This window comes from Doryrhamphus excisus, linkage group LG2 (assembly GCF_037039965.1).
Source record: "Doryrhamphus excisus strain RoL-2023G ecotype Guam linkage group LG2, RoL_Dexc_Guam_v1.1, whole genome shotgun sequence".
In the NCBI taxonomy this organism is placed as follows: Eukaryota; Metazoa; Chordata; class Actinopteri; order Syngnathiformes; family Syngnathidae; genus Doryrhamphus; species Doryrhamphus excisus.
In genome coordinates this window covers 29,073,681-29,099,833 of record NC_136358.1, presented here as the reverse complement: position 1 = coordinate 29,099,833, position 26,153 = coordinate 29,073,681, and the positions used below count along the sequence as shown (strand labels likewise).

At 44.9% G+C, this 26,153-nt stretch overlaps 1 protein-coding gene across 4 annotated transcripts in view; it reads left to right on the top strand.

Moving 5' to 3' along the window:
• LOC131109953 (netrin-G1-like) overlaps nucleotides 1-26,153 on the top strand; it is a 44,651-nt gene that overhangs the window by 893 nt on the left and 17,605 nt on the right. For all 4 annotated transcript variants that reach the window (XM_078789086.1, XM_078789088.1, XM_058062540.2 and 1 more), the window contains exons 2-3: nucleotides 4,221-4,800; nucleotides 18,856-19,499. In XM_078789086.1, the coding sequence (XP_078645212.1) occupies nucleotides 4,555-4,800; nucleotides 18,856-19,499 (890 nt within the window). In that variant the 5' untranslated portion in view covers nucleotides 4,221-4,554. The remainder of the gene's footprint in view (nucleotides 1-4,220; nucleotides 4,801-18,855; nucleotides 19,500-26,153) is intronic.

Below are 26,153 nucleotides of genomic sequence, written 5' to 3'. Positions count from 1 at the left end.
AGTATTTGCACTTTGGGGGGTTATGGGGGGGGGGTGATTATGGGGTGGTGGGTTCCCCTTGAATAAGTCACGTGGAATTGTTTGGCAAAAGATGTGTCGATTACTGCTGCTCGATAAAGTCTAAAATATGGAATGGGGTACACATGCAGTAGTATGATAAACGCTGGTGGGGGCCGGGGGCCGGGGGCTGGGGGTGTGCACCCCCATTTTACCACTTTGTTGAAAAAGGAAAAAAGAAAAGTGAGCTGTGATTATTTTTACCTCAAGGTTACTTAGCTGGCAATAAGACAGAGAGAACCTGAGGAGGATAATGGGGGGGGTGTGGGGGTGTATGGGGGGGTATGTGGGGGGGGCTGCAGAAGGACAAAGACAATCAGAAGCCGAGTGTGTGCCAGCGCAGACGTGCCAGCGCCTGCCAAGTGATCCCGCCTGACTCATGTTGGACCATGACGATGGGTTAGGGGGTTGGGGGGGGTGTTGGATCGAGCTGCCCCCCCCCCAACTCTCGAGCCAACCGGTGCAAAAAAGCATGACAGGGCTCCAACTGGCCGCCTTGCAAAAGTTTGCCATTCGATTGTGTGCAAATGTGTAAAACAAACAATGGAAGAAGAAGAAGAATCATCATCGCTGTATTGTCGTATTGTGGTATTGTCGCCTGAACGCAGCATGGCGTCCATCCTGTCACTGTTGGGTTTTCATGTGTTTCCATTTGGAGCAACAAGTCACGGCGGCGGCGTTTGTTTATCTACGGGCGGTGATTGGAAGAAGGCGATAATTGGAGTAGGATGAAACGCGTTACGCTAGCAGCTTCATTTTTTTCCACTGTCATTTGGATCATCTGGAGTGCATGAGAAAGTGTCATCGCGGTCGAGGCAAACTGCTATGTCAGCGATAATAGCGCTGATGAGTTCATTGTCCGCATGCAGATACTGCCACCTTGTGGTCTTATTTCCAAAACAACATCAGGAGGTTACCTACAGCCGCAGCTGTTAATGTCATATGTTATGTAACCTGTGCTAATGAGAAGCCTTGGTAATTATTGGCTTTGGTGGACGGTGCTTCCTGGTGGTTAATTGAATCGAGGCGCTACGTGTGATTTATTTTTAATTATAACCCCCCCTCACCGGCCCCCACCTGACATTTATATTTATGAACTCTAAGAACACGAGGAGACCCTGCCCGAATCCGGTGCGGCTTGATGGCGTGTTGACTGACACACGATTCCCGCTGAGCATCTCGAGGGACGTTTTATGTGGCCTGTAAACGTCTGGAAGTATATATTTATTCATCATTCTTGCTAAACGTGTATTTTTTGTGTACTTGCAACAAGAAAGCTGTATTTTTTTTGGCGGTAATTATTTCTGAACAATTTATTTTCAAGTGTGTTCTTTGCATTTTAAATGCGTCATTTGCAACAAATAGCGGCGGTTATGCGAGCGGGGAGTAAAGCACGGCTCCTTAATTCCACTTCTAATCTAATAATCCATCATTTAACATCTAATTTCATCTCATTTCCATGTGACATTGCTGAATGATCCCACTTTATCATTTCACTCCCACTCCGCTTTGCTCCTTACGGATTTATACGGATGTCTGTGCCTCAAAGAAATGTGCCGCTTTCCTTCAAATTGCTTACTTGAATTGGATTCTTAATTGAAAATATGAAGAGATTATGTTATTTAATGACTGTTATGTTGAGGCAAAATGTTTGAAGTCAATCTGGTACTTTTTCTATAACTTGTATTACATATTGTTTATTGTGAAATGCATCCTGTGCATTAGTTGACTGTTAATTTGCTGACAATATCAATACATATTGATATTGTATATATCAATAATATCAGTATATCGGTAAGAAAGTCAATAAAGATATTAATATTAATATGCTTTGGCACGTATAACATGAAGCAGAGAGGTAGCAGGGCATGTGGGGTATTAATATTTTGGTTTTAGCAGGTTGACCCCCCCCCCGTTTTACATGCACTTCCGCTTTAATGATGATGAACATTCAGTAGGTGAGCAAATTGGATGTTTGTTATTTCACTAGCACACAAAGAGTGGAGCGCAAATGAATCAAATAGATATGCTGGTAGGTGGTGGGGTGGGGTGGGGGTGGTAGTGGGGGGGCGCCTGCTGACTTTGAAAACACTTCCACGCTCCAGCTTCCTGGGGACGCCGTGCAAGCACACACAAGGGGATGTTTCACTGGCCTCCAAAACACGGCCAGAGTGAAAGCGACAGAGGGAGCGAGGGGGGTGGGGGGGGGGTGAGGTGGTCACCCCCCCCACCCCCACCTCCACCATCCCTCTCTCTCTGCATACTGAAAGCTGCTCTAATATTGATGACTTTTTATTCTAAAGTCTGACCTGAGTGAAATTGTCACAGTACTGATTTTCCTGACGTATTGAATGCTCCACTCTCACATTAGCAACACAGAGGAGCCGCTAAACTTTCATGTTTGCAACATTTATTTTCATAATTTATAACTTATATCATTTACAACTCACCATTTCTATTCCACAATGCATTTATTTCTAGTCTTCTCACATTATTCACCGAAAAGCTGAATGAAAAGCAGGTTTGTCCTCCTCTTCTGGGGCCTCCAGCCGCATCCGCTGCCTTCTGAAGCGCAGATGCAGCCGACTCCGTCCTCTTTGGGATCAGTGTGCACAACGCCCGTTTTAAGCGTGCTGCATACGCTCACTCGTTTATAATATAGCAACCTGGAAGTTATGTTATGTTATGTTGTCTTATGTTGTCTTATGTTATGTTGTCTTGTTGTTATGTTGTGTTGTGTTATGTTATGATGTTATTTTATGTTTTGTTATGTTGTCTTATGTTGTCTTATGTTATGTCGTGTCATGTCATGTTATGTTGTTATGTTGTGTGATGTCATATTATGTTGTCTTATGTTATGTTATGTTGTCTTATGTTATGTTGTCTTGTTGTTATGTTGTGTTGTGTTATGTTATGATGTTATGTTATGTTTTGTTATGTTGTCTTATGTTGTCTTATGTTATGTCGTGTCATGTCATGTCATGTTATGTTGTTATGTTGTGTGATATCATATTATGTTGTCTTATGTTATATTATGTTGTCTTATGTTATGTTATTTTGTCTTATGTTATGTTATGTCTGCCTTTCATCCCGCTGTCTATCAACGTGATGACTGCAATATTAGCAGGATTAGCTCCACGTGCTTCTTATTAGCTTCCCGTGTCCCCTATTAAATAAAATATAGCATAATAGGGCGGGGGCTGCCCCCCCACCCTGCTCCTGCTGGTGCTTAATTTGTCTGTCTTGATAATGAAAGCCGAGCGCTGCATTATGAAAGGCGCCCCCCCGCCAATGATGCCGCTCGGATCAGCGGCTGACATTTATATTTATGAAATTTCAAAAAGAGAGGTGTATCCGCAGGAAAGCCATCTCTAATTCATCATGTGATCACGTGTTGATCGACATGAATACACGTCAATCAACCCAGCGCGTTTGGTGCGGCCCTCAAATGCTTGTCAATCAGACACACAGTCCGAAATCCAAGGGGTGTCCAAAGTGCGGCCCAAATTACGGATTTTGCGATTCCAAGCCACCCCCAGCGGCTAACAGACAACGGTTTTTGTGGCTCCCCGTCATCTTCTACCAGGCACTGTTAGCACGTTAGCATGTTAGCTTGACTGACTGATGTCTTGCGACGGCTCCGCCACCCAAAAGTACAGCATTTCTGTCTCCCTGGCTGACTTTAATATTCCCCAAACGCCCGTGAAGGCTCCTGGACAGGCGCGGCCGGCAAGTCCCGACTGGGACGAGGCAGCGGCCCGGAAAAGCAATAACTTAAATGCAGCGACTCAGGCAGACGGAAATAAGCCCTTTTGTATGAAAATCCAATGGAGATTGGGCTTGGGGGCCGTTGGGGCCGTTGGGGCCGTTGGGGCCGTTGGGGCCGTTGGGGCCGTTGGGGCCGTTGGGGCCGCGCCTCCTCTCCAATTTCACACAACCATTTTGGCAAGGTTATTACGCAGCGATGCACGTTAAGTCGAGGAGGGCTAACATCAAATCAAATCACTTTGTCACATGCTTTTTACTTTGACACGCAGAGAGTGCGCGCCGGTTAAAATCCCCACACGCTCATTTCACTGCCCTGAAGCCACACTGAGTATCGTGTGAAGTCTTTATATTTGACAAACACGGCACCAAACTGTCTTTTTCCCTTTCCTCTCTAGGACGCGGCCCGTGGCTGAAAAACACCAGCGAGATCAAACCGAGACATCTGACAGCTGCGTCCTCTTTGCACGTCGCGTCTGACCGCGAGCTGACCTGCCAGTCGCCGCCTTCTGGCTGGCACACCTCAGGGCGGCTAATTGAGGGCCAAACCGGCGCACACGGAGGCTAAACGCGGCTCGGAGCCGCTAGCTAGGATGCTGTCGCCACTGCCCACGGCGCCTGAAAAACCACGCCCCTCAAAGCTGAGATCCGTCTAGAACGTCTTGGCATCGCCGCCGCAGAACCTGTTCAAAAACTAAATCCAAGAAGGAGAAGCCCAGCGGAAGCCCAACAATGCTCTTGAGCGTCGTGCTCGCCCTGCATGCCGTGTGCGGCGGCGTGACGCTCGCCATGCAGCACTACCCGGCGGCCTGGGGTCACTACGACGTGTGCAAGTCCCAGATCTACACGGAGGAGGGACTAGCGTGGGACTACATGGCCTGTCAGCCCGAAGCCACCGACATGACAAAGTACCTGCGAGTGGCCCTGGACCCCCCCAACATCACGTGTGGTGACCCGCCTGAAACCTACTGTGCTTTGGTAAGTGGCCATCTCGGAGTACTTTGTGGGAGTTGTGGGGGGGGGTAAACATTCACTGGGAAATCTCAAAATAATACATTCCAAAGTCAAACTCAAGTGTAAAAAGAAGTTTTTTATAGTATAGTTATATATATGTATATATATATGCCGTTTTAAAGTGCTAAGTAACAGGAGCGCTCTGCTGTTGAGGACCAACTGAAGACAAAGATGGCCGAAAAGCCTCTGATGATGAACGTTCTGCTGACATCCAAGACTTTTTTGCTTTGTTTTGTTGCTGCAAGTTCCGACCCGGATACACCCCCCGCGGTCATGGTGGCAATTGTTGCTACTTTTTGCTAAGTAACACAAAGCAGGGGTCGTAACCTGCGTTTAGCAGCACCTTGGAGAGCGACGTCTCATTGGTTATTTAGTCGCTATTGTCAACAGTTCTGCCACAGGTTGCGTTCATGTGAAAATCCCCAATCAAAGAAAGCAGCGTGACGCCGGCAGGAGGGAGAAGTGGCGCGAATGCCCGCCGCCGAGGGCTCCCGGAGAGTAAATATTTACCAATTAAAACGTGGCGTTTAAAAAGCAGCGTGTTTGTTCTCGTGGCTCCAGATGGCGCCGAGACGTTTAATGCCGTTGTCAGATGAGAGGAAAGGACGGGGAGCTTTACATCAAAACAAACGCAGGAAACTTAAGTCGCCGGGTGCATTAGCGGGGATAGACAGCACGGAGCGTGGCGCCGCATCGCGATTAAAGCGCTGCGAGCTTCTTTTTGTTCAACATCCTGAAAGCAGGCCTAGCTTTAGCACTTTAGCACTTTAGCGCTTTTTGTTTATTTTCAATGCACTTTTTCATTGACTGGCGCTTTATTGGTGTTGGTGCGTTAAGGCCTGAGGACGCCAAGGTCCAGTCGGCGGCGTCGCCGGAACGCTTGGCGCGCGTTTGATATGTCGGCTGGCACGTGAGCAGACTGACACGCTGACCTTCTCCACCAGGGCTTCCTGGGAGAGCATTGGAGACAAGAGGAGCATTCAAATGAGCTCTTTTCGTCTGCTCTCCTGCGGTTGTCTAATCAGCTTCCAGCTCCTAACGGTGCGTGTCAGGTGTGGTCAGAGTCCCCTGGATGGATGGATGGATGGATGGATGGATGGATGGATGGCTGGATGGATGGCTGGATGGCTGGATGGATGGCTGGATGGATGGATGGATGGCTGGATGGATGGATGGATGGATGGATGGATGGATGGCTGGATGGATGGATGGCTGGATGGATGGCTGGATGGATGGCTGGATGATGGATGGATGGATGGATGGATGGCTGGATGGCTGGATGGATGGATGGATGGATGGATGGATGGATGGATGGATGGATGGCTGGATGGATGGATGGATGGCTGGATGGATGGATGGATGGATGGATGGATGGATGGATGGCTGGATGAATGGATGGATGGATGGATGGATGGATGGATGGATGGATGGATGGGTGGATGGATGGATGGGTGGATGGATGGATGGATGGATGGGTGGATGGATGGATGGATGGATGGCTGGATGGATGGCTGGATGGATGGCTGGATGATGGATGGATGGATGGATGGATGGATGGATGGCTGGATGGATGGCCACTCCACCCCTGGTGCACAAACACCTCCCTTTATTCTTGCTCTGATTCAGGCTAGGCTTGAAATAGTCATAAGTTATGGAGCCTGGCAAGGAAGGGGCGTTAATAATTCACGAGAGCTGATTTCTAACAAATTAGGCTTTAAAATGTAGAACGTGTTCGGTGCAAAGTCAAGGGGAGATGTCTGCTTTTGGATTTATTGCAGGACTAATTCCTTTAACTTTGATGTTGGGGCACCAAAGAGAGTTAGGAATGAGACCACGGCGTCTCATAAAGATCTTTAAATGACTAATGATTATTCCAAATGGACGATCTGTCAGTCAGATACATATCGGGATATGAGCTTTGGTCCGGATCGCCCAGCTCGAGTTACTCGTCACATTTCCAAAAGAACTGAATTAGTCAAGGAATTATTTTCTGCGTGTAAAATTAGAATTATTCTCCATAAAATTGGCGTTGGCGTACCAAGGCTGTGAAAGTACTACCAACTCCAGCTCATATCTGCCGTAACAGGAGGAGCGTGATGCCCCCATTCACCAGGAAATCAGCTTTACTGTCTAATATGACAAGAAGAAGCGTTCCCGAACATCTAAAGTGTTCACCAATTGGGTTGGGAATAGGGCGGCTGAGGATAAGAGAGTCTCTGACTTCCTTTCCCCATCTGGAGATCCGGCGGTGGAGATGAATGAAGGAACGCCGGGGCTTTGAGTTAGGCGCCATCGGCCTACACGTTCCAGCAAGCGGCGCCTGTTCCAGCGACTTTTGAGTCTGGCAGGGTGGATCCTTGTAATGCCTGTGAACTTTATTCAGTTCTCTAAGAACGGATGAAAGAGCGGAGGCTGCCGGTTCAGCGCTCGGTCCCCGCTGAGGCTTAGGATGGAAACAAGATGAGAGCTGCCGCTAAGCTGCTGGGAGACCGCCACGTATTCATTGTTTATCCGCGTTAAGAAGGGCTTTTATCTGCTTTTGCAAATGAACTCTTCACTTGGGAAAGGTAAGGAAAAGTGTCCCGGTTTGGGTATGGATTGACATGTTTTCTTGTCGTGTCGGCGCCGATGGAGGAACCACTTGGTCACTGTCGCTCGGAAGTGTTGACGTGGCCACAGATGCTTATCATCCAGCTTTGACGTCTCCACCTCAAAGCAAAGCAGGGGTACTTCCTTGGCGGTGAATGGAGACCAAAATAGCGTTGATCAGGTGGCCACAGGTAGGAGTCCAAATAACGTCTGCTGGGAGCATCAATAGAACTCCTTTGCTCCTATTTTTGTATTTTATAACAATTGAAAGAAGTGGTGCGATTGTGTTTTGGAAGCGTAATGGTAATGGTAATGGTAATGGTAATGGTAATGGTAATGGTTTAATTTCATTTGAACATGCATCAGATTCCAATTGAGTGCATCCCATAATCAGTTCCCAGTTCCACATGTCCAAAAGGAGTAGGAAGAAGCAAAGCTTATTAAATCCTACCCCTCCATCTGGTACTTTTACAATCAGTAACTGTTACATTTGTTCACTTCCTGCTTTCCATAATACAGTTTAAGGTTTTTTTGGGGGTTTTTCGACCAAATGGGAACCCTACTGGGAACAGGCCGTCTTATGCCCGTGAGGAAGGAAGTTCCTGCTGTTATGATGTCATGGGAGGGAGATGATAGATGGAGATGATAGATGTTTCTTACTCCTTTTACGGTACGTTACCTGTAGAACTTTATTAAACGGGAAGTTGCGCGTCTTATTTACATAGGTGTGACAGGAAGGTTGGGGTTTATTCTTAAAGTGGCGTCGTCCTAAATAAAGTCAACAGCTCTAATTGACGGCCGCCGTCGAGGAACTTCTGTCTCATTGATTCTGTCAGCCACACTGAAATGTCAAATTACTGAAGTGCAAGAAGCACAATTCAGTCGTGACGCATTCATGCTCGTGTTGCATCGAAGCCACATGGGGCAAAGATGCTTGAGATGTGTGTGTGTGTGTGTGTGTGTGTGTGTGTGTGCGGCAAATGAGTTAAATGGGGTGGCAAAGTGTTGGGAAGAAAGGCGGGCGGTGGAGTCGTATCATGAGGTAAGCGGATTGCTTTTGAATAATTGCAAGGCAACGGAGGCCCTCACGAATGGCCTGGGGGGTGCTGGCCAGATTTGCGTGTGGAGTTTAAAATTCAAACCTGCAGAGGACGGGCAGATTTAATATCTTTGGTTCGGTTTTTGAGTGGGAATGAGGATACGTGATACGAGTGATATGCGGAACTCAAATAGGAAGAAACAATGTGAGGGTTCCACCCAATGAAAAGATTTTAAAGTGTCCAGTTGGAGTCGGGATGTTTATTTACTTCAACTGCAAAGTGGATCCATTCCAAAAGGGTAAACAAAAACTCAACAAATGTACGAAAACAGGTACATGAAACACACTGTTGCGTCTCCCCCCCAACCTATGGAACCGTTACATTACTGACGCTACCTGCCTACTTTGCCAACACTTTTTTCACCTACTTCTCACCTACGACACCTACTTCTGGCACACTGAAAGCTGCCACTCAGAATTAAATAGTGTGCTTGAATGCCTCATCAGGGCATATGAGGAGGAGGAGGAGGAAGACAGTTCTTTCCCGTTCTTTCTGCGTCTTATGAAGAAATAAAGAGAGTCTGTGAAGAGACACTCGACTCTGTAGAATAAGTGAGCAAACGGGTTCGTTTGTTTGGCGTATTTTTGACAATAATCTTTGTTTAAACCAGGGCTTAGTACCACTGTGTACGAGTTAGTTTTAACTTTGTACCATTGGGCCACCATAGGACTTCGCCAAACTTTGGTTGGTGGCAACTCACTCTCTCCAGCATTGGCGTTGCAATTGTTTATATCCACTCCTGTTTGAATTACGTCGGGAAACTAACTCCTCATTTCACAGCTGTTGGAATCAAATAATCAGGTGCTAAGACGGTCTTGTATCACTGGAGGCGTCCATCAGTGGCGTCACAACATATGAACTTTCTTTGGTACAACGTGAGAAAATTGCGGGAATCTGAGCATAGAGCATAAAGGCTTTTTAAAGACGACATTCGAGATATTTGAAAATAAAGTAGAGAGAATGCTAAGCCGTACACAGAAACTCATCACTCTCTCTCCGTCTCCATGCATAATTCATCCGTCTTTGTATTTACAACCCTTCAAGAATGGACCTGTCACGCATCCCCGGGAATAATGCTGACATATCTCCGTCTGTCAAGCGCTCACCTCAGCCGGAGCGTCCGGCCTCCATGTTGGCACCGGGCCGAGATATTACGCATCACGGGTTGACAGAAAACAAGGGACGGGGAAATTAAAAAGCGGGGAAGACAAAAGAGGTGGCAGGCGAGTGAAAGCATAAATGATGATTCTCTTTACCGCCATCAGCCGAGCCAGCCCCGCCTCCTGCGTTGGCGTTGGGGGACATGTCGCGTGTCATGGCGGTGTCTCGCTACGCAGCGGTGCGGCGATGATGTGTCGGGCAGGGCCGGTTCACGACAGAGTCAAGGGCGGCGGGGTGACGGGAAGCTAAACGCTCCAACTGTTCCTCATCTCCAAACAAATCCACGCATGACTGAATCCCTCCTTGTCTTCTCCCCGACAAAGGGTGAGCGGGTCAAATGGGGGCTTTGGCAGTTTCTGTTGCCACTTCTGAACTCCTTTGTGTTATGTCACCAGCTTGAGGCTGACTAACTGATTTACTGACCACTTAAAACTGCAAGATTCTGGAGCGAGGAGGTGATCCCATCATCATAAAACACCAGACTGGGAACTTATCGGCCTGGCGCAGGACTTGTGAAAACTGCCGCTGCCAAGCAAGAAGCCAAACGCTTTACTTAACCGGAACTACTTTTTTTCATCACCAAAGTTTAACCAGAACTGGGCTCACGGGACCACGAGCGAGGTAAGTCACAGTTGATGGACTACACTGCTGATGGGGACGTCATACGACTTCATCTCAAAGGATCCAAACGATTCCTTTAAACCGGTTCCGGTCAGTTTCCGTGTGCACAGATCTCTGAATCCGATTCCTGACCAGCAAGACCGAAATGTAGGACTGTTTTGTGAACACGGGCGAACCCGATGCCTTTCCAACATTGGACGTTTTGAAGAGTCGGAAGCCCAAGCAATAAGTAACCGTTGAATTGATGAGTGTCCTAACTGTGTCAGTTAACAGTTTAACAATCTGTGTAGCATTATAGAGTGTGCATACATAGCGACTTAGGTGCATGCTGGCATATTGCAAGCTAACCGATGTCTGGAGTTGCTAACAGCCTTTTTCACCACAATCGGTGGATCTACCTGACTTTTTTTAAACACGGGTAGTTCCGCGAAAAACGTTTAATGACCACGTTTCCCCTTTCAATGTTGTGTCAAGATTGTCTGCACTCAATGAATGCAGACCTACGTTACCGCTCTTTGAGTTCCTAAGTCAAGGGTCTCCACCCAGGAGCTCCTAACAAGTAGGATTCATTCATTTATTATCAACTCCTATACCAACAAAATTCGAAATTGGGGTTCGTGATTAGGAGCGCTTGGGAGCGGACCAATCACAACAGAGTGGTCGTGCCCGGTGGTGGACTTTGGTGGAACAAATCAGACCTGTTCTCAGTGAAGTTGCTGATTGGTTTTGGTGGAGACTACAGCCCGAGTTCTTTTTGTCAGCGTGTCCCAAATGTCAAAACGCTGGCTTTGTTTTGGTTGGAAGGCAAAAAGGTCAAGCAGTGCAGCATTTTAGAAGTTTGCATTCATTTTGAAGCGTTATGTCGAGAGAGACTCCGCAGCGAGTGGAAAGGTTCTGGAGGCAGAAACAGCAGCGAGATGACAGGCAACTATTGGGACCCCCGCTCCCCGCTCCATCGCCCCCCCCCCCAGGAAAGGCAGCCATCACGTTGTCAAGCCACATCGATCTGAGAAAGAGCAAAAGAGTACGTGTGCGCGGGTGGAACCGGCTTTTCCCGAAAGGAGCTGATTTTTCTAGAATGCTGAGTGAAAGGGTGACATTTGAGCGCTGCTTTATTCCTCACGCTGGCATTTGAAATTAATAGAAGCCTCTAATAACTATGCAGATGGGGGACCTGGAGGTGCGGTGACATACTGAGCTAACACGCTGGCAAACAATGCTGCCATTCACTCCGTTCCTCGCCGATGACCCCCGCCAGTCTCTACCAATGACCTTTGTTCATGCACTTGCTTTTATTTCTAAACACCATGAAAATGAATGCGGTGCATTACCCAGCCTGGGTGAAATTCTAGGATGAAATACTCAGCACGTTTGTCCACGGTGGAACCTCCATTTTCATCATGAATTCCTTCTGAAAGATCTAGAACCGAAAACCGCGGCCCTTTTCCCCAAAGGAAATATAGTCATCCCTCAATTATCACGGTTAATTAATTCCAGACCAAATTGTTGTCTGTGAATATCCGCATTGCAGGAAATTGCATTTATTTTCTAAATTTCTTTACAACATAAATACATTTTAAAAATCCTTATTATCCCTCTGGACATAAAATAACACCCCTATAGTCACATTTATAACCTGTTACCCAATACTGTGGACTTACTAAAAGAAAAAATAAAGTTCTCTACTACAGTTGGGAGATCACCGGACAGGAGAAGGAAACGAACGCATCACGGTACGGTGCCACCTGGGACAGATAATGAGGACAGGTGTTAATTAACGCTAAGCGCCCTTTCCCTTTTGTCTGGCGACTCCCCGTGAATCCCAATCAAGGTCTGCGGTGGCGGCGGCGGCATCAGCGTTTATTTCGCCCGGCCTGGCACTTCAAAGAGCCAGACTTGGAAGCGGTTGGCGTCCTCAAAGGGACCGCCTCTGCAAGGGCGGAGCGCTTGATGTGCAGAAAATGGAAACATGAATGCCAGGAGACGTTTTGTGTGTTTTGTTGTCTTGATCACCGCCAATAGCGAGTTGCAGCCGTCACGTCTGCGCCCTGCCAAGCTCAAACACTTGATGCTCGCCTTTTTCATCTTACGTTTATTTACAGCGCCGGTGCCAACTTGTGTTTAACCCGGAAACCATCCCAGGGACTTTTGGACTGTTGGATGATTAGAGGTGAAATCTTCACGTCCTGGAATTGTCACACAAAAATGACACATTGGTTCTTACGAACCAAAAATTAATCATTAATCTTGACATAAGCAAATGCAGTTATTATTTGACAAAATGTCAATATCACCTATTGGCATTCCATTGAATACTGTATTATGCTTTTTCCTATTCAACGCAAAATAAAAATGGTGTTAATATATTGGCCTTTAAGGGTTAAAATTTCTACAAAATAATTCATATTTTACTTGAATATTTCAGGCAGACGGGACGCACGGTGACTGAGTGGTTAGCATTTTGGCCACACAGCCAGGTGAAGGCCTGGGTTCGACTTTGGGTTTTCTATCATTTTTTATCATTCGAGTTACATGTGTGAGAGAATTCACAGCAGGGCCGGGGGTTGGGGGGGGAGGATGGGGGGGGGGAATTTGAGGACAGAAATCTGAACCCATATGAAGAGACTATGTGAGAGACATTGACAGATCATAGGTATTCAATGCTATTTGGCTGAATATGAAATGTACTGAAGTAGGACACACCTGGGGGGGGGGGGGCACCGGCACCTCGTACATATAGGGTAGGAAGCTGCCAAGAAGGGCGAGTCCCTGTCCTTTAATTGAGCTGAAGGTCAGTAGAATAGGAAGTCACTGCCGGCCCTGACTGCAGGTCATGAACGCTCTATTGAGTTTCTGCCAAAGCTGCCCCCCCTCCCCCCCAGACACCCCCTGCAATGGCTTAGCGCAGCTCGCCCAAGACGCCTCCTCTGTCGGGGGCTTACGGCGCGTTCCTGAAAGGATCAACGGCCAATAGACTCCTATTGGCTTCCCTGGAATATCATCCCTTTCGGCCTCGGCGGCCATTGCTAAGACCCCCTTCACTTATGTTGAGCTACTTGAGGACTTCTGGCCAAATGGAGCTTGGCTTTTCAACTGATGGAGCTTTTATTGTGCGCTCTGATGGTCGCCTCGTGATTCCATCAACGGGCGCTTCAACTCCAATCATCGTTTTATTGTCGCCTGCCATCAATTCCCACCACCGCGGATAAAAAAGAGAGAGGCCACGTCAGAGCCCTGTGGTGCTCCCACTGGGTGAAGAATTGTGATGGTGGGGGTGCGACAGGCAAGTGCAGGTGTCATGAGCAGGTTGGGAGGTGTTGGGCCAGGCAGGACCACGGCTTGATTAAACCAGCAACACCTCTGGTTTCAGGTTCAGCAGGGACCGCCGACCCCCCCCCCCCCCACCCCCCATATACTGTAGGTAAAAAAGCCAGATATTAGGACCAACTTTCCAATTTTCCAACTTTTTCTCCAAGCTCGTCTTCGAAAAATTCCAACTTTGTTTTTTCTCCATGGTGGTTGAGTGGTTAGCATGTTGGCGACCCCGTCATGAGATTGGAATGATTGGAATATTCCTTTCCATGGATACCATCGTTTTTGGAAAAGTCATTCGGAAAGAGAAAAACTCCTCATGTAAACGTGGCTACTGTGGTTATGAGAATATGAAAAAGGTGGCGCTTATGACCCTTGAGATCTCTGGTACCGGTCCCAGACTTTAAACCTGATCCAAATAAAACCAAGTGCAAATTAAGCAACGGAAGGATAACAACGAATCCAGAGAATGAACATATGAATTGCCGTGGCAACACAATGACCTTTTCTAAACAAAGCCCATAACAATAATAATAATAATAATGATAATAATAATAATATTATTAATAATAATAATAATAAAGAGCTTTATTTCAGAGATGACATTCGGATGAGAATATTCCCAACTGTCTTCCGTATTGTCCCGCTGCTCATATCGGACTGACCTTGGGGGCGGGGGGGTGTGTGTGTGAGACATTATTAGCTGCACCCGCTTCTCCGCCGCTCGGCATGCGAGGGTCACATGACAGCGATACTGAGCGGCCGGGCTCGCCGATGCTCGATGTTTGCAATAGTAATCAGGGCCGATCGTTAGCAGGATTATGTTAAATGTCATTGGCTGTGGAATGAGGAAGTGCATCTAATTTGAACAATCAGATCTCGAATAAAATGAAAAATAATAATCATAATGACCTCCCAAAAAAAACCCACAAAACAGCTGAATGAAAATAAATGCACCTTGACAGGAATAAGGAGCCTGAAAGGACAGCATTAGGATATAATGTTTTAGATTAGTAATTCATACGTGGACATATTTTAAGCTACTTTTAATGGCCGTCTCTATTACAAGGCATCATTTGATATATATTGTACAGTATATATGATATATACTCAAGAATTTGTGACATTTGCTCCAAGCTGTAATAGGATCTAAAGCCTTGACCAACTGATTCATATTTCATGAACACGAGGAGGAAATAGCAGAGCTTTTTGTCTTTGTTTTTTTTTTGTTTTTTTACATGCTGCTTAAAAATGGAAGAATATGAAGGCAAGGAATGTGGCAGTTTCAGAGAGCAGCACAAACTGGGTCTAACAAGGACACAAAAACGATGCACAACTTTGCAAGAAGACAAATATGTGTAGTTTAAGACTAATCTGATGCATGTTCAAGTGAAATAAAACCATTACCATTATTTACTATTACTATATTATTTGCAGCCACACTCAATAAAAACACAGATGCTGAGTCAGCAATGCATAGGATGCTTTATTTGGGGAATGAACTGGGTGGTACATGTAACTACATATAAAGGGTTGTATAAAGGAAATGATGAGGAATATACTGTATGCATGCAAATAATGTCAAATTAATAATAGTAAAATTAAAATTATATTATGAAAACCGCAGTTTTTTTTCCCAAACTCCCATTTTTGGCGTGCGGGTCTCCGGAAGCCTTTCATCAAATTTAAAATTGACTTGAAAATCTTTCAGTGACCCCATTTAATAACCATATGATTGTAAAATAACTTTATGGTCTTCATGGTGAGGTTGGAATTTCATGGGGGAAATATTCTCCACCGACTCCTTCCTCCCCCCGCTGCGGCTGCCGTGACCGCAGGTGAAGGATCAAGCTGAGGGGGCTTATTGTTTTCCAATAGTCGGCCCCCGGCTAAAGCCCCAAGGCCGAAGCGACCACAGTAGCCATTGATTGCCCAAAAGGCGATGTTTTTGTTGTTAAATAACCACCGCAGGAAATCCCATCAAAGGTCCTGACCTTCTTCTCTCGGTCTGCGCCTTCAGCATCGCTGGCCGGGTGGACAGACCCCGAGTGTTAGTCATGACGAGGGGACTTGAACGGGATGATGGTGAAATCCAGTCCATGAATTTCTGACCCCGCTTCCTCCGACGTCCACCTTATTTACTTATTTGCTCCTCGCTTGGCGGCGGGGAAATGGCTAGGTCATTAGCCGCCGACGCTTCAGTCAACAAGTGGGAAAGGCCGCTGGGGAAATCACACGCGGAACAGCGGGGTCCACGCGTACATCCGATGCTCCTCAAGCAAGAAGAGAACAAGAACCGGCGCACATCATTGCTGAATATTCAACACCGGTACAATTTATCACCTCGGCGGATGAAGCCGTGGCGCCCGCCATTTCTAGTTTGCATCTACGCAACGTCAGCTGAAATTAGCACATCCATGTTTAACTCCTGAAGTGCTGCACATTACAGATGCTCCACATCGTCCTTCTTACCAGTCATCTTTTATTCATTGGTTCCACACCCGACCGTGATCAACGAATTTCCCCTCAAAAAAGTCAGGTTCCTTATTCATAAATTATTTTAAATTATTACTATTATTATTATTTATTCAAAGTTATTTAAATTATTTGTGCCATTTTATGTTTACGCTGTACATTGTTGTACATTTATTCTCCACATTATTATTATCATTATGAATTATTACACGGGAGCCAGGCAACGACATGTCATTGGCAATTTCACTGCTGTGTTATTGGGCAATGACAATAAAGGAAGAAATGATAAAAGGATGGATGAGAAATGGGAATATAGGGGTGTTATTTCATGTCAAGAGGGCTCTAATGGTGTATTTAAGGTTGTAAAGCAGTTTTCTATGTTCTAACTACTCCGGTTTCTAAATAAGGAATGCTACTTTGTGGAAATTCACATATCGTGGTCGGACCTGGAACCAACCAACCAGGTTAAACCACAAATGCTGGACCTCTTGTAGTTTTTTGAGTGAATAATAGTAATAATAATAATAATAATAATAGTGAGAAATGGGACTATAGGGGTGTTATTTCACGTCAAGAGGGCTCTAATGGTGTATTTAAGGTTGTAAAGCAGTTTTCTATGCTCTAACTACTCTGGTTTCTAAATAAGGAATCCTACTTTGTGGAGATTCACTTATCATGGTCGGACCTGGAACCAACCAACCAGGTTACACGACAAACGATATCACCTGTCCATCAGTCGCTGAGCATTTGTCTAATGACGATCACGCTTTCAGATATCTGTATTCCATGCATGCATCTTTGTTGTCAACTTCCTTGGAAACCAACGCTGAAACGTCTTCTTTTTACATCCCCCGCTTCCATGTGTGCGACGTAACCCTTGTTAGCTTCATAATTGGATTACACTACAGCCTTTGAGTCGGTTCAGAGGGCCTGCCGACCCACAATCTCTGCATCTTCCTCCGTGTCATTGCACGGAGCATGTGGCTGATAATGGCCGAGAGGAAATCTACATGAAGTGAGATATCCGAAGCAGGAAAGAAACATGTATCCGGGCTCCTTTGAGGAAGATAAAGTCTGAAATAAAAATGAATTTGGAGCCACTCACACAGAGACAAAAGCAGCAAGTGGTCCTCAACATAAAGCGTAATGGCGAGCAGCTTATCAGTATTCTTTCCTGCCGTCCTCGCGCCGAGTGTCAATCTCGCTAAAGGGAAGCGCCGCCTCGCCGGGTGGAGATAAGCAGGCTAGCGTTGCACCAATCATTGTTCTCACCTTTAGATAATTCCGCGTGTAGGGTGTCAGATGATTGCTGATTATCGAGCCGCTTTACAGTTGATCTGAATCTCATCAGCACTTAACCTCATTGTTCCGGGGCCGGGGGTGAGCGGAATGTCAATTGAGGAGTGCCTTCTGATGTCGGGCTGTGCTTCGACACACACACACACACACACACACACACACACATAATAACACATGGTCCTTCTCGCACAACCAATACACGGAGAAGCTCCACTGTCTCCTCTCTCACCACAAACATGTTCACACACATGCAGGGTGGCTGCCTTTGGGATGGAGCAGACCCGGGCCCATGAAAAATGGATGTGCAGCCACCCCTGTGTATTTTATAAGAAAAAGTCATTTGGATTCTATTCCCATTTCAGCTCCAATACAACACAGGAATATCAATTACACCGGCAACTTGTGTGGCAGCGGAGGAGGATCCGCACAGCGACGTCGTCATAATAGAAGTAGTGCGTATACATATATACATATATATCATATGTACATATATGATATATATATATGCCATTACAATTGTCAAGGCATGAACACTCCCCAACACGTCTTCCATCTCTTATTCTAGCCTTTTTCCTACAAACGCTCGCTCTATCCAGCATGTTGAACTTGACTGCCCTCTATAGCTGACACGCGGAACAGCAGCTTGGAACAACACAATATACCCAACGCTACAATATTTGAGTTTTTGGTTCTGCCATAAATGAGGTTATGGCTGTTGTTTTTATTATTTCCTTACAGGCTAATTGGTGGATTAATTAAAAAATATTATTAATTATTATTTTATTTTTTTGTTTTTTTTTGGGGGGGGGGGTATTTTTAATTTTACTTGAATACAAATAGAAATACAAACAGGACAGCACCTCCAGACGCTTGGTCTTTGGTGAAGTACATTAGGAAAAAATGACACTTATTTTTGTTTTTTCCTCTTCATGGCGCATTTTTTGACCGATGTGACTTTTATTTGAAATAAACTTATCGTCTGGAAAAGAGGGAATCTGTAATGAGTAATAGGGAGTAATAGGGAATAGGGTAATATGCAATATTACGGTAACCAAGCAGATGAGACAACTCTGAGTAAACTTTCAGTATCATTGTTTCAGTATCACTTTTTATAATATAGAAGATTTTTTTTTACTGAGGAATATTTTTATGAAACAAACAAGTGTCATCGTCTGGGGCTGCATGAGTGCTGCCAGCACCGTAGCGCTCTGGTTCATGGAGGAGGAAACATAAATTCCAAACTGTACAGTGACATTGTGGAGCAGTATAAGTGGCTACAATGTACACGTGGTAATACTACATGTAATAATATCAATAGCAAAAGGAAAAGTGCTATCGTACAACACTGTTGTTGTTTTGGTTGTGGCGGTTTACGGTTTTGAAAAGTTTTGATGTTCCAAAATGCCAAACCAAGACTGGTGGTGTGGACTTACACGTATGCACTATTTGGTTGCATTTCCAGGAGAACCCCTACATGTGCAACAACGAGTGCGACGCCAGCACGGAGGAGTTGGCTCATCCGCCCGAGCTGATGTTTGACTTTGAGGGCCGCAACCCAACGACCTTCTGGCAGTCCACCTCGTGGAAGAAATACCCAAAGCCCCTGCAGGTAAACATCACCTTGTCGTGGAACAAGACCATCGAGCTGACCGACGACATCGTTCTGACCTTCGAATCGGGCCGACCCGAGCAGATGGTCTTGGAGAAGTCGCTGGACTACGGCCGGACGTGGACCCCCTATCAGTTCTACGCTACCGACTGCTTGGACGGCTTCACCATGGAACCAAAGACGGTGGGCGATCTCACCCAGCGCACATTACTGGACATCATCTGCACCGAAGACTACTCGAGAGGCTACGTGTGGAAGAATGACAAGACGGTACGCTTCGAGATTAAGGACCGTTTCGCCCTGTTCGCCGGGCCCCGTCTGCACAACATGGCCTCGTTGTACGGCCAGCTGGATACCACCAAGAATCTGAGGGACTTCTTCACCATCACCGACCTGAGGATTAAGCTGCTGAAGCCAGCCACTGGAGCCACCATGGTGGACGAGAATAACCTGTCCAGATACTTCTACGCTATCTCCGACATCAAAGTGCAGGGAAGGTAAGACGCCTGTCAACTTTATTTTGAAAGGAGGAAGCGTCCATTTAGTTTAGTTTCCATTTAGGTGGTTTTTTTAGTGTTGGGACACCATGGAAAGATTCCAGTCAGACAACGGACACTTCATACTCAACAAGCGGGGTCAAAAGTGGTGCGTTCAAGTGCATCATGTAACTCCTGGGGCACAAGTTGCCGCTGCATTCACAGACAATTGTAAATCACACAAACAGCCACACATGCAGCCCAAAGTTTGTGATATTTCCAAAAGCAACCACTTGTTGCTCAGCCAACAATAAGACAATGTTAGCAAACGTTCTACTTGGTAAACAGATACAAATTTATCGTAAACTTTCCGTTTCAGTTTGGCATGAAATGATATGCAGACTTAGACCATGACCATCTGAGTGGACTAAGAAGTGAAGTTAAAATCCAATGCATTTTAATGCCAGGGGAAGTATGCCACCATCAGAGTGGAATAAAAGATATGTAGGATGATGATAATGATCTATTTATCAGTGCTCATGTCAATCTTTATCCCGTTGGCATAACAGGGCGACCCCAGGATGCAAAGAGCAGGACCAAAATGCAGACAAAAAGGGGTTTTCTTTATTCATAATTTGCTTGCAGCATCAGGATAACAGCAACTGGCCAAACAAAGCAAACGAATGATAATGAACCAAGAACGGAAGGAGCCCACACCTGAACTAAATAGACAGGAGTGAAATTAGAAACAGGTGTGGGAGACAGGAAAAGCAGAAACAAGACTAGACAGGAAGTGAATACAAAAATAAGAGCATCCAAGGAGAAACTAAACTAACAACTATGGCAACAACTTATATATATATACTAAATAAACATTATTTATATTTATATATTTATTTATTTATATAAAACTCATTTCTTTCCAAAAATGACTTCAGCCATTATTAGTTTATTCAAGTTGTAAAGATTTGGAAAAAACACCATCAAAACTAACCAGAACATTTTTGAAGAGGAGGTTTTCTTTAAGTTTGCATGACGCCACGGAGGGAACAGCCTCCCTCCTGGCTGTGAAATAATGTTAGCGTCTCACGTAAGGTTTACGATGTCATATTCAAATGATGAGATGATTAATATGATGCCAGCGTTGCATGAATAGCCAAACCGGAGTTCCTCCTCCTCATGAGCCTTCAGAGGAGGCTTATGTTGGCCAAGTGTTCCTGTGTATATTAGGAAAGTGGATCACTGTGCTCATTAGCATTAAAGCTACGTGCACGCTAAAAGCTAAATTCCAGTATCAAGGCTGGATTGGGGTCAGCACGCTTTGCCAGGCAACCAACGGTTTGAGGCTGAATCAACAGCTTCTGGATGGCCGAGTGTTTTTGCCTCGACGGCCCGAGACGATTAAGCAAGAAATGAATTAACCCAACACTCCCATTGGCGTTGCAGCCATAAAGCTTTCACTCACCTTCAGTCAGTTGAAATACGACCCCCCCACGCGCTTCACTCGCGGCCATAAACTACACAACGTGAGAGATGTTTAATCGGGACAGCTTCAAAAGCGGCCGTGGGGTCGTGGGCGTACGCCCGTGTTCCCGGGAATGGAAACATTGTCTTTTCACGCCGTCTGCAAACGGCCCACGAACGCCTCATAAAGGGTCTGCAGCTGCTTCTCCAACGGGCGCCGCGTTGCTGTTGGTTAAAACCCGGGCAGTGACCACCCATCAGGCCGGGGTGGAATGAAACACTTAGCGCCTAATTGGAATTCAGTGGGCTTCAGTGGCAAATTAGAAGCATTAACACGTTTGGCAAATTGGCAGGAGACTAATCTTGTAATTAAGAGCATTTGCGGCTGATTAAATTCTAATCATCTGGGACGTGTCGGTGGAGGACAGAGTCTGGCAGGTTCTTCCAAATGTGAGCTTGGCCTGGCTAATTAGAAGGTTTGTGGTTTGATCTCAGGGGCGTTCTGTTTGGGCGACTTTTTGGTCTGAAAGCTTCTCAGGACTTCTAAACAAAACTTGACATGGAGAGTCAAAGTGAAAGGAAGAGGATGTTGGAGACATATTGGATGTGGACTATACAGAAGGGAAGTTCTGCTTGGGAGCTGAGATGCCCGTTCAAGACAAAACACACCAAAACAGGAAGGCGGTGTCGGTGTTTTGTCTCCCTGTAATGAATCAGATGATTGGCAACATTTTTTCATGCATGCAATGCTAATCTATGGCATATTAATGTGTGTAAAACATATGGAAGACAACAAACATTAATTTCTCAGGAGTATTTCACATTGCAATTGGAATGTCAAGAAAATAAAGACAATAAAATAAATGAATCAAAACATGTGGTACATAAAAAAACATCTTAGTATCGACATTACAGTTCTAGCACTCAAGTGTTTGATGCCAGGTCCATCTTGTCCTCCTCATTAGAACCTTGAAGGTGACCTAGAGGTCACGCTACTGTCGCTTAGAGTGTTAGAGTGTACTGTTCATAAAAGTTGCATGTTTTATATGCATCCTTTATGCTTCATATTCCTTGGTAAACAAGCCAGTTTTCCCTTTTTCGGGAAGTCCTGGAAGTTCCTCTTCTGGCTCCAGCCAAATGGGAAAAGCCTTATCTCAGTATGGCAGTGCATTCCGATAATTCCGTAGAAATCCTGTTTAACTGTCAATCAGGCAAGGTAACCTCGAGACCAGGGGTGGGCAAACTACGGCCCGGGGGCCACACGCGGCCCACCAAGCGTGTGAATCCGGCCCACCACTTGTTTTCTAAGGATGTCAACTTTTAGCATACAAACTGGACACATGACTTGCAAGTCGGATGTCTTATTTAGTAAAAAAACAAAACAAAAACTAAATTTAAAATGAAATGACATTCTACATTATTCTGATGTTTAAAGTGCTCCTGAAAAAGGGGAAAGGTAGTATAATAATAATGATAAAATAAATATATAATATTTAATGATTTAATGATAAATTAAATTATATAATATTTAATGATACATAATAATAAATAATAATCTTAGCATGCCTTCCAATGCATTTGGAGCACAACCTATGGGGGGGGCACCACTGTTTAGTTGTGCCAGCTACTTCTGCCATCACACAAAATAAAACAGAGTTCTTGTTTGGCTATAAGACAACAGTCTTAAGAAAGTGGAGGTAGTGTGTTGGACGCGGCCGGGAACCGAGTCCAAATCCCGTGTAATCCTGTTGCTTTTCCGCTGTGACAATTGTTAATCCTCCCCAAATGGCGTGGAGCTAAAGGAATATTTTCCAGCAGGAGAAAGATGGAGAAAGATGGAGAAAGATGGAGAAAGATGGAGAAAGATGGAGAAAGATGGAGAAAGATGGAGAAAGATGGAGAAAGATGGAGAAAGATGGAGAAAGATGGAGAAAGATGGAGAAAGATGGAGGCAGCGGAGGCGGCTCACAAAAAGGATATCCGCATGTCAGCAGATGAAATGCGAGATGATGATGATGATGCTGCTTTGCTGCCTTGCTGGCGTGTGACCACTGAAGAAGGTTTACATCTTCCCCGGGTGTGTTTTTCCAGCGGGACGCACAGCCTGTCGTGAAGGTGCTGCAAAGGAGCTACAAATTTAGACTGCTTTTAAGTGTCTGCTACACTTGAAGTGTGTGAAGCGGTGAGCTTTTTTTATGAGCTCGCGACTCCCGGCAGAGGAGGAGGAGGATGGTGTAGTGGGGGGAGCGGGGGGGTATGCAGAGTTGGATGATGGCTTCGGGGTAACATTAGGGAGCATAAAATAACAGCAAAATGCTTTGTAGCGCTTCTAAAACTATTCATTTTTATCTAAATTGAATATGAATAACTGGTGTATACCTCTGAGGGAAGATTCAGGCTATTTTTTTATACTCTTTGTAATTCTACAAAGTGAATAATAACGTCGCTCTCAGCCTTTTAAGTCGCCGTAACCGTTGAAGCTCAGGTGACAACCCGCTAACCGAAAACAACCTTTTGCACTCAAATGTTCCCACTCACTGTGCTACTAAATGCTATCATTTAGATTAGCATACACGGGGAAGAAAAACAGGTCTATGTTCAACCTGGAGGGGTGTAACCTTGGTTAGCATATGGCAAATTTACGCTTTGGTTTGCGTACATGTGGAGTTATTAATACACTAAGTCCGTCTAGCTGTGTTCTTAATGTATTTTTATCATAAAAGTCTTTTTTTCTTTGTATTAGGTTGCAAAAATACATGACTTTTTTATTATTTATTTATTATATATATTTTTTATTTTTATTTTTATTTTTATTTTTATTTTTATTTTTATTTTTATTTTTATTTTTATTTTTATTTTTATTTTTATTTTTATTTTTATTTTATAAATTTTTTCTGTCCAAAAATGACTTAGGCCACATGCTTGATCATTTTCATATTGTTTTCATATTTATATTTTATTGACTAGAGAATAACCCACTCGCTCGATTCCATTTCGTGTTTTTGGTTTCCATTTGTTCCACTTGCTGTACCCAAAGTGAACCCAACCTGAGAGGCGAGGTACCGTTACGATGGCGTAGCATTCCCCTCCGCTAAAGAACGCGTCCGTACGTGATGAACACGGCGAACTGACGGTGATCGAAGATGGCGTGCGTGTGCTCCAGCGGCTCGGTGGAGTGAACGGATCCACCAAACTGCTGGAGTCAAATTGAATTACTCCTGCATGACAAGCAAATGATGACATACTTGCGTTGACATGGCAAGTCAGAAAGTCCAATTTCTTGCATGTTCAATATTAAACCATAAGCCCACTCATTAATGAACACGACCATCCCCGATGTGGAATGTTTTATCAACGTCTCTGTCAGGATTTGTCACGTTGGCAAAGTCATTTCAGCTCTAATAGATGTTTGGAAATAACGAGCTGGTCTCCCAGGCTTTGTTGTTTACGCTGCTTCGTTAAATTAACACAGGCTGCCAGGAGGCCTTTCATTTGGCATCCGCCATTTATGTTCGACATCTTTGGTTTACAGTCCTCCCATCACAAAGGATTTCTATTCAGTAAAGATCAATCCTAAAATTGCATCAAAATGAATGAATCGGGGACTGCACGGTGGACGAGTGGTTAGCGCGCAGGAGACCTCAGTTCAATTCCACCCTCGGCCAACTCTGTGTGGAGTTTGCATGTTCTCCCCGTGCATGCGTGGGTTTTCTCCGGGTACTCCGGTTTCCTCCCACATTCCAAAAACATGCTAGGTTAATTAGCCACTCCAAATTGTCCATAGGTATGAATGTGAGTGTGAATGGTTGTTTGTCTATATGTGCCCTGGGATTGGCTGGCCACCAGTCCAGGGTGGACCCCGCCAAGTATGGTTTGGGTTTGCAGATACTGCAGCTATGTTATCATCTGATATCGCACCAGCGTGAAGCTGCTTATGTTACTTTTATTTAATTTTATTTTTTTTATTATTATTGTTATTATTTTTTTTTTTTTTTGTCACTTGTTACTTTAATTTTAAGGGACGTTTTTAAAAAAGATAATTTCTCATTTACCCATAAGGCAAATGTCCAAAAGCACTGTCAGAATAAATCTGAGACAACAGCAACGGTGTACTTCATTTAAGGTTTGTCCTTGAACTAGAGGTCAAAGAGTGAAGGCTGGGTGCTAAAGTCGGAGCGTGGATGTTTCCTTTTCTAATGTCCGTTTAATACGATGGGTTGGGGTGGAGGACGATGCGAGGGAAGAACAGGAGGTCAAAAGAGATGGGGAAATAAAAGAAGACAATGTAGAGGACGACACGGAGGAATGGAGGACGAGCACATTAGCAGCTTATGGATTAGCGGGCTGCTGTTTCCCAGGCCCCGCTGTAGCTGCTCTGACCGCGCTAGCCCGCCGCTAGGCCGTGTCTTAATTAGCCAGCGACATGCGATCAATAAGGAAGGGAATGGTGTGAAAGGTGGCGGAGTGGGCACGGTTCTTATATAGGTACTTATGTATATATGCATATTTATATATGCTGTGTGGAAGCCGTCTGCCGTAAAACATCAGAGCGACGCAACATGACTTCTGAAAGGATGATGAACAGAATTAAGATGTCTTGAAAGCAGGCAGGGTTTATTCTTCTGTTTTTTATTACTTTTATCACCCGTGGTGTCTTCTGCAGGCACATTTATGACTGCATTATTAATTATAATACATGCTAGCTATATCGACCGACCCACCTATTTTTCTGTCCATCTATTTGGTACACATATTAGAAGACATATTAGACATAATAAGACACGTGGACTCGCTTTTTGTATCTTTATACTTCCCGTTGTGTATTTTAGCGTCTCCTCAATGTAACATTACTGACACCTTGTGACCAGTATAGGATATTACACATCATCACAATGTCTTTCAATGTGTCTTTTCAATTTGGAGATGCCCTTTTTATTCTTGACAATGCTAAAACTTTTGCTTAAATACGCATGCATTAGGCTGCACGGTGTTGGAGTGGTTAGCGCGCAGACCACACAGCTAGGTGACCCAAGTTTGATTCCATATATATGTTTTTAGGCTCTTTTTTATAGATTTTATGTCGTCAATCATGCACTGACTGGTTTGCACTTTTATTTTCTTGCATCATATATATTATTATTATTATATATATTATTAATATTATAATTATAATTTCAACTTCGGGCATCTCTGTGTGGAGTTTGCACGTTC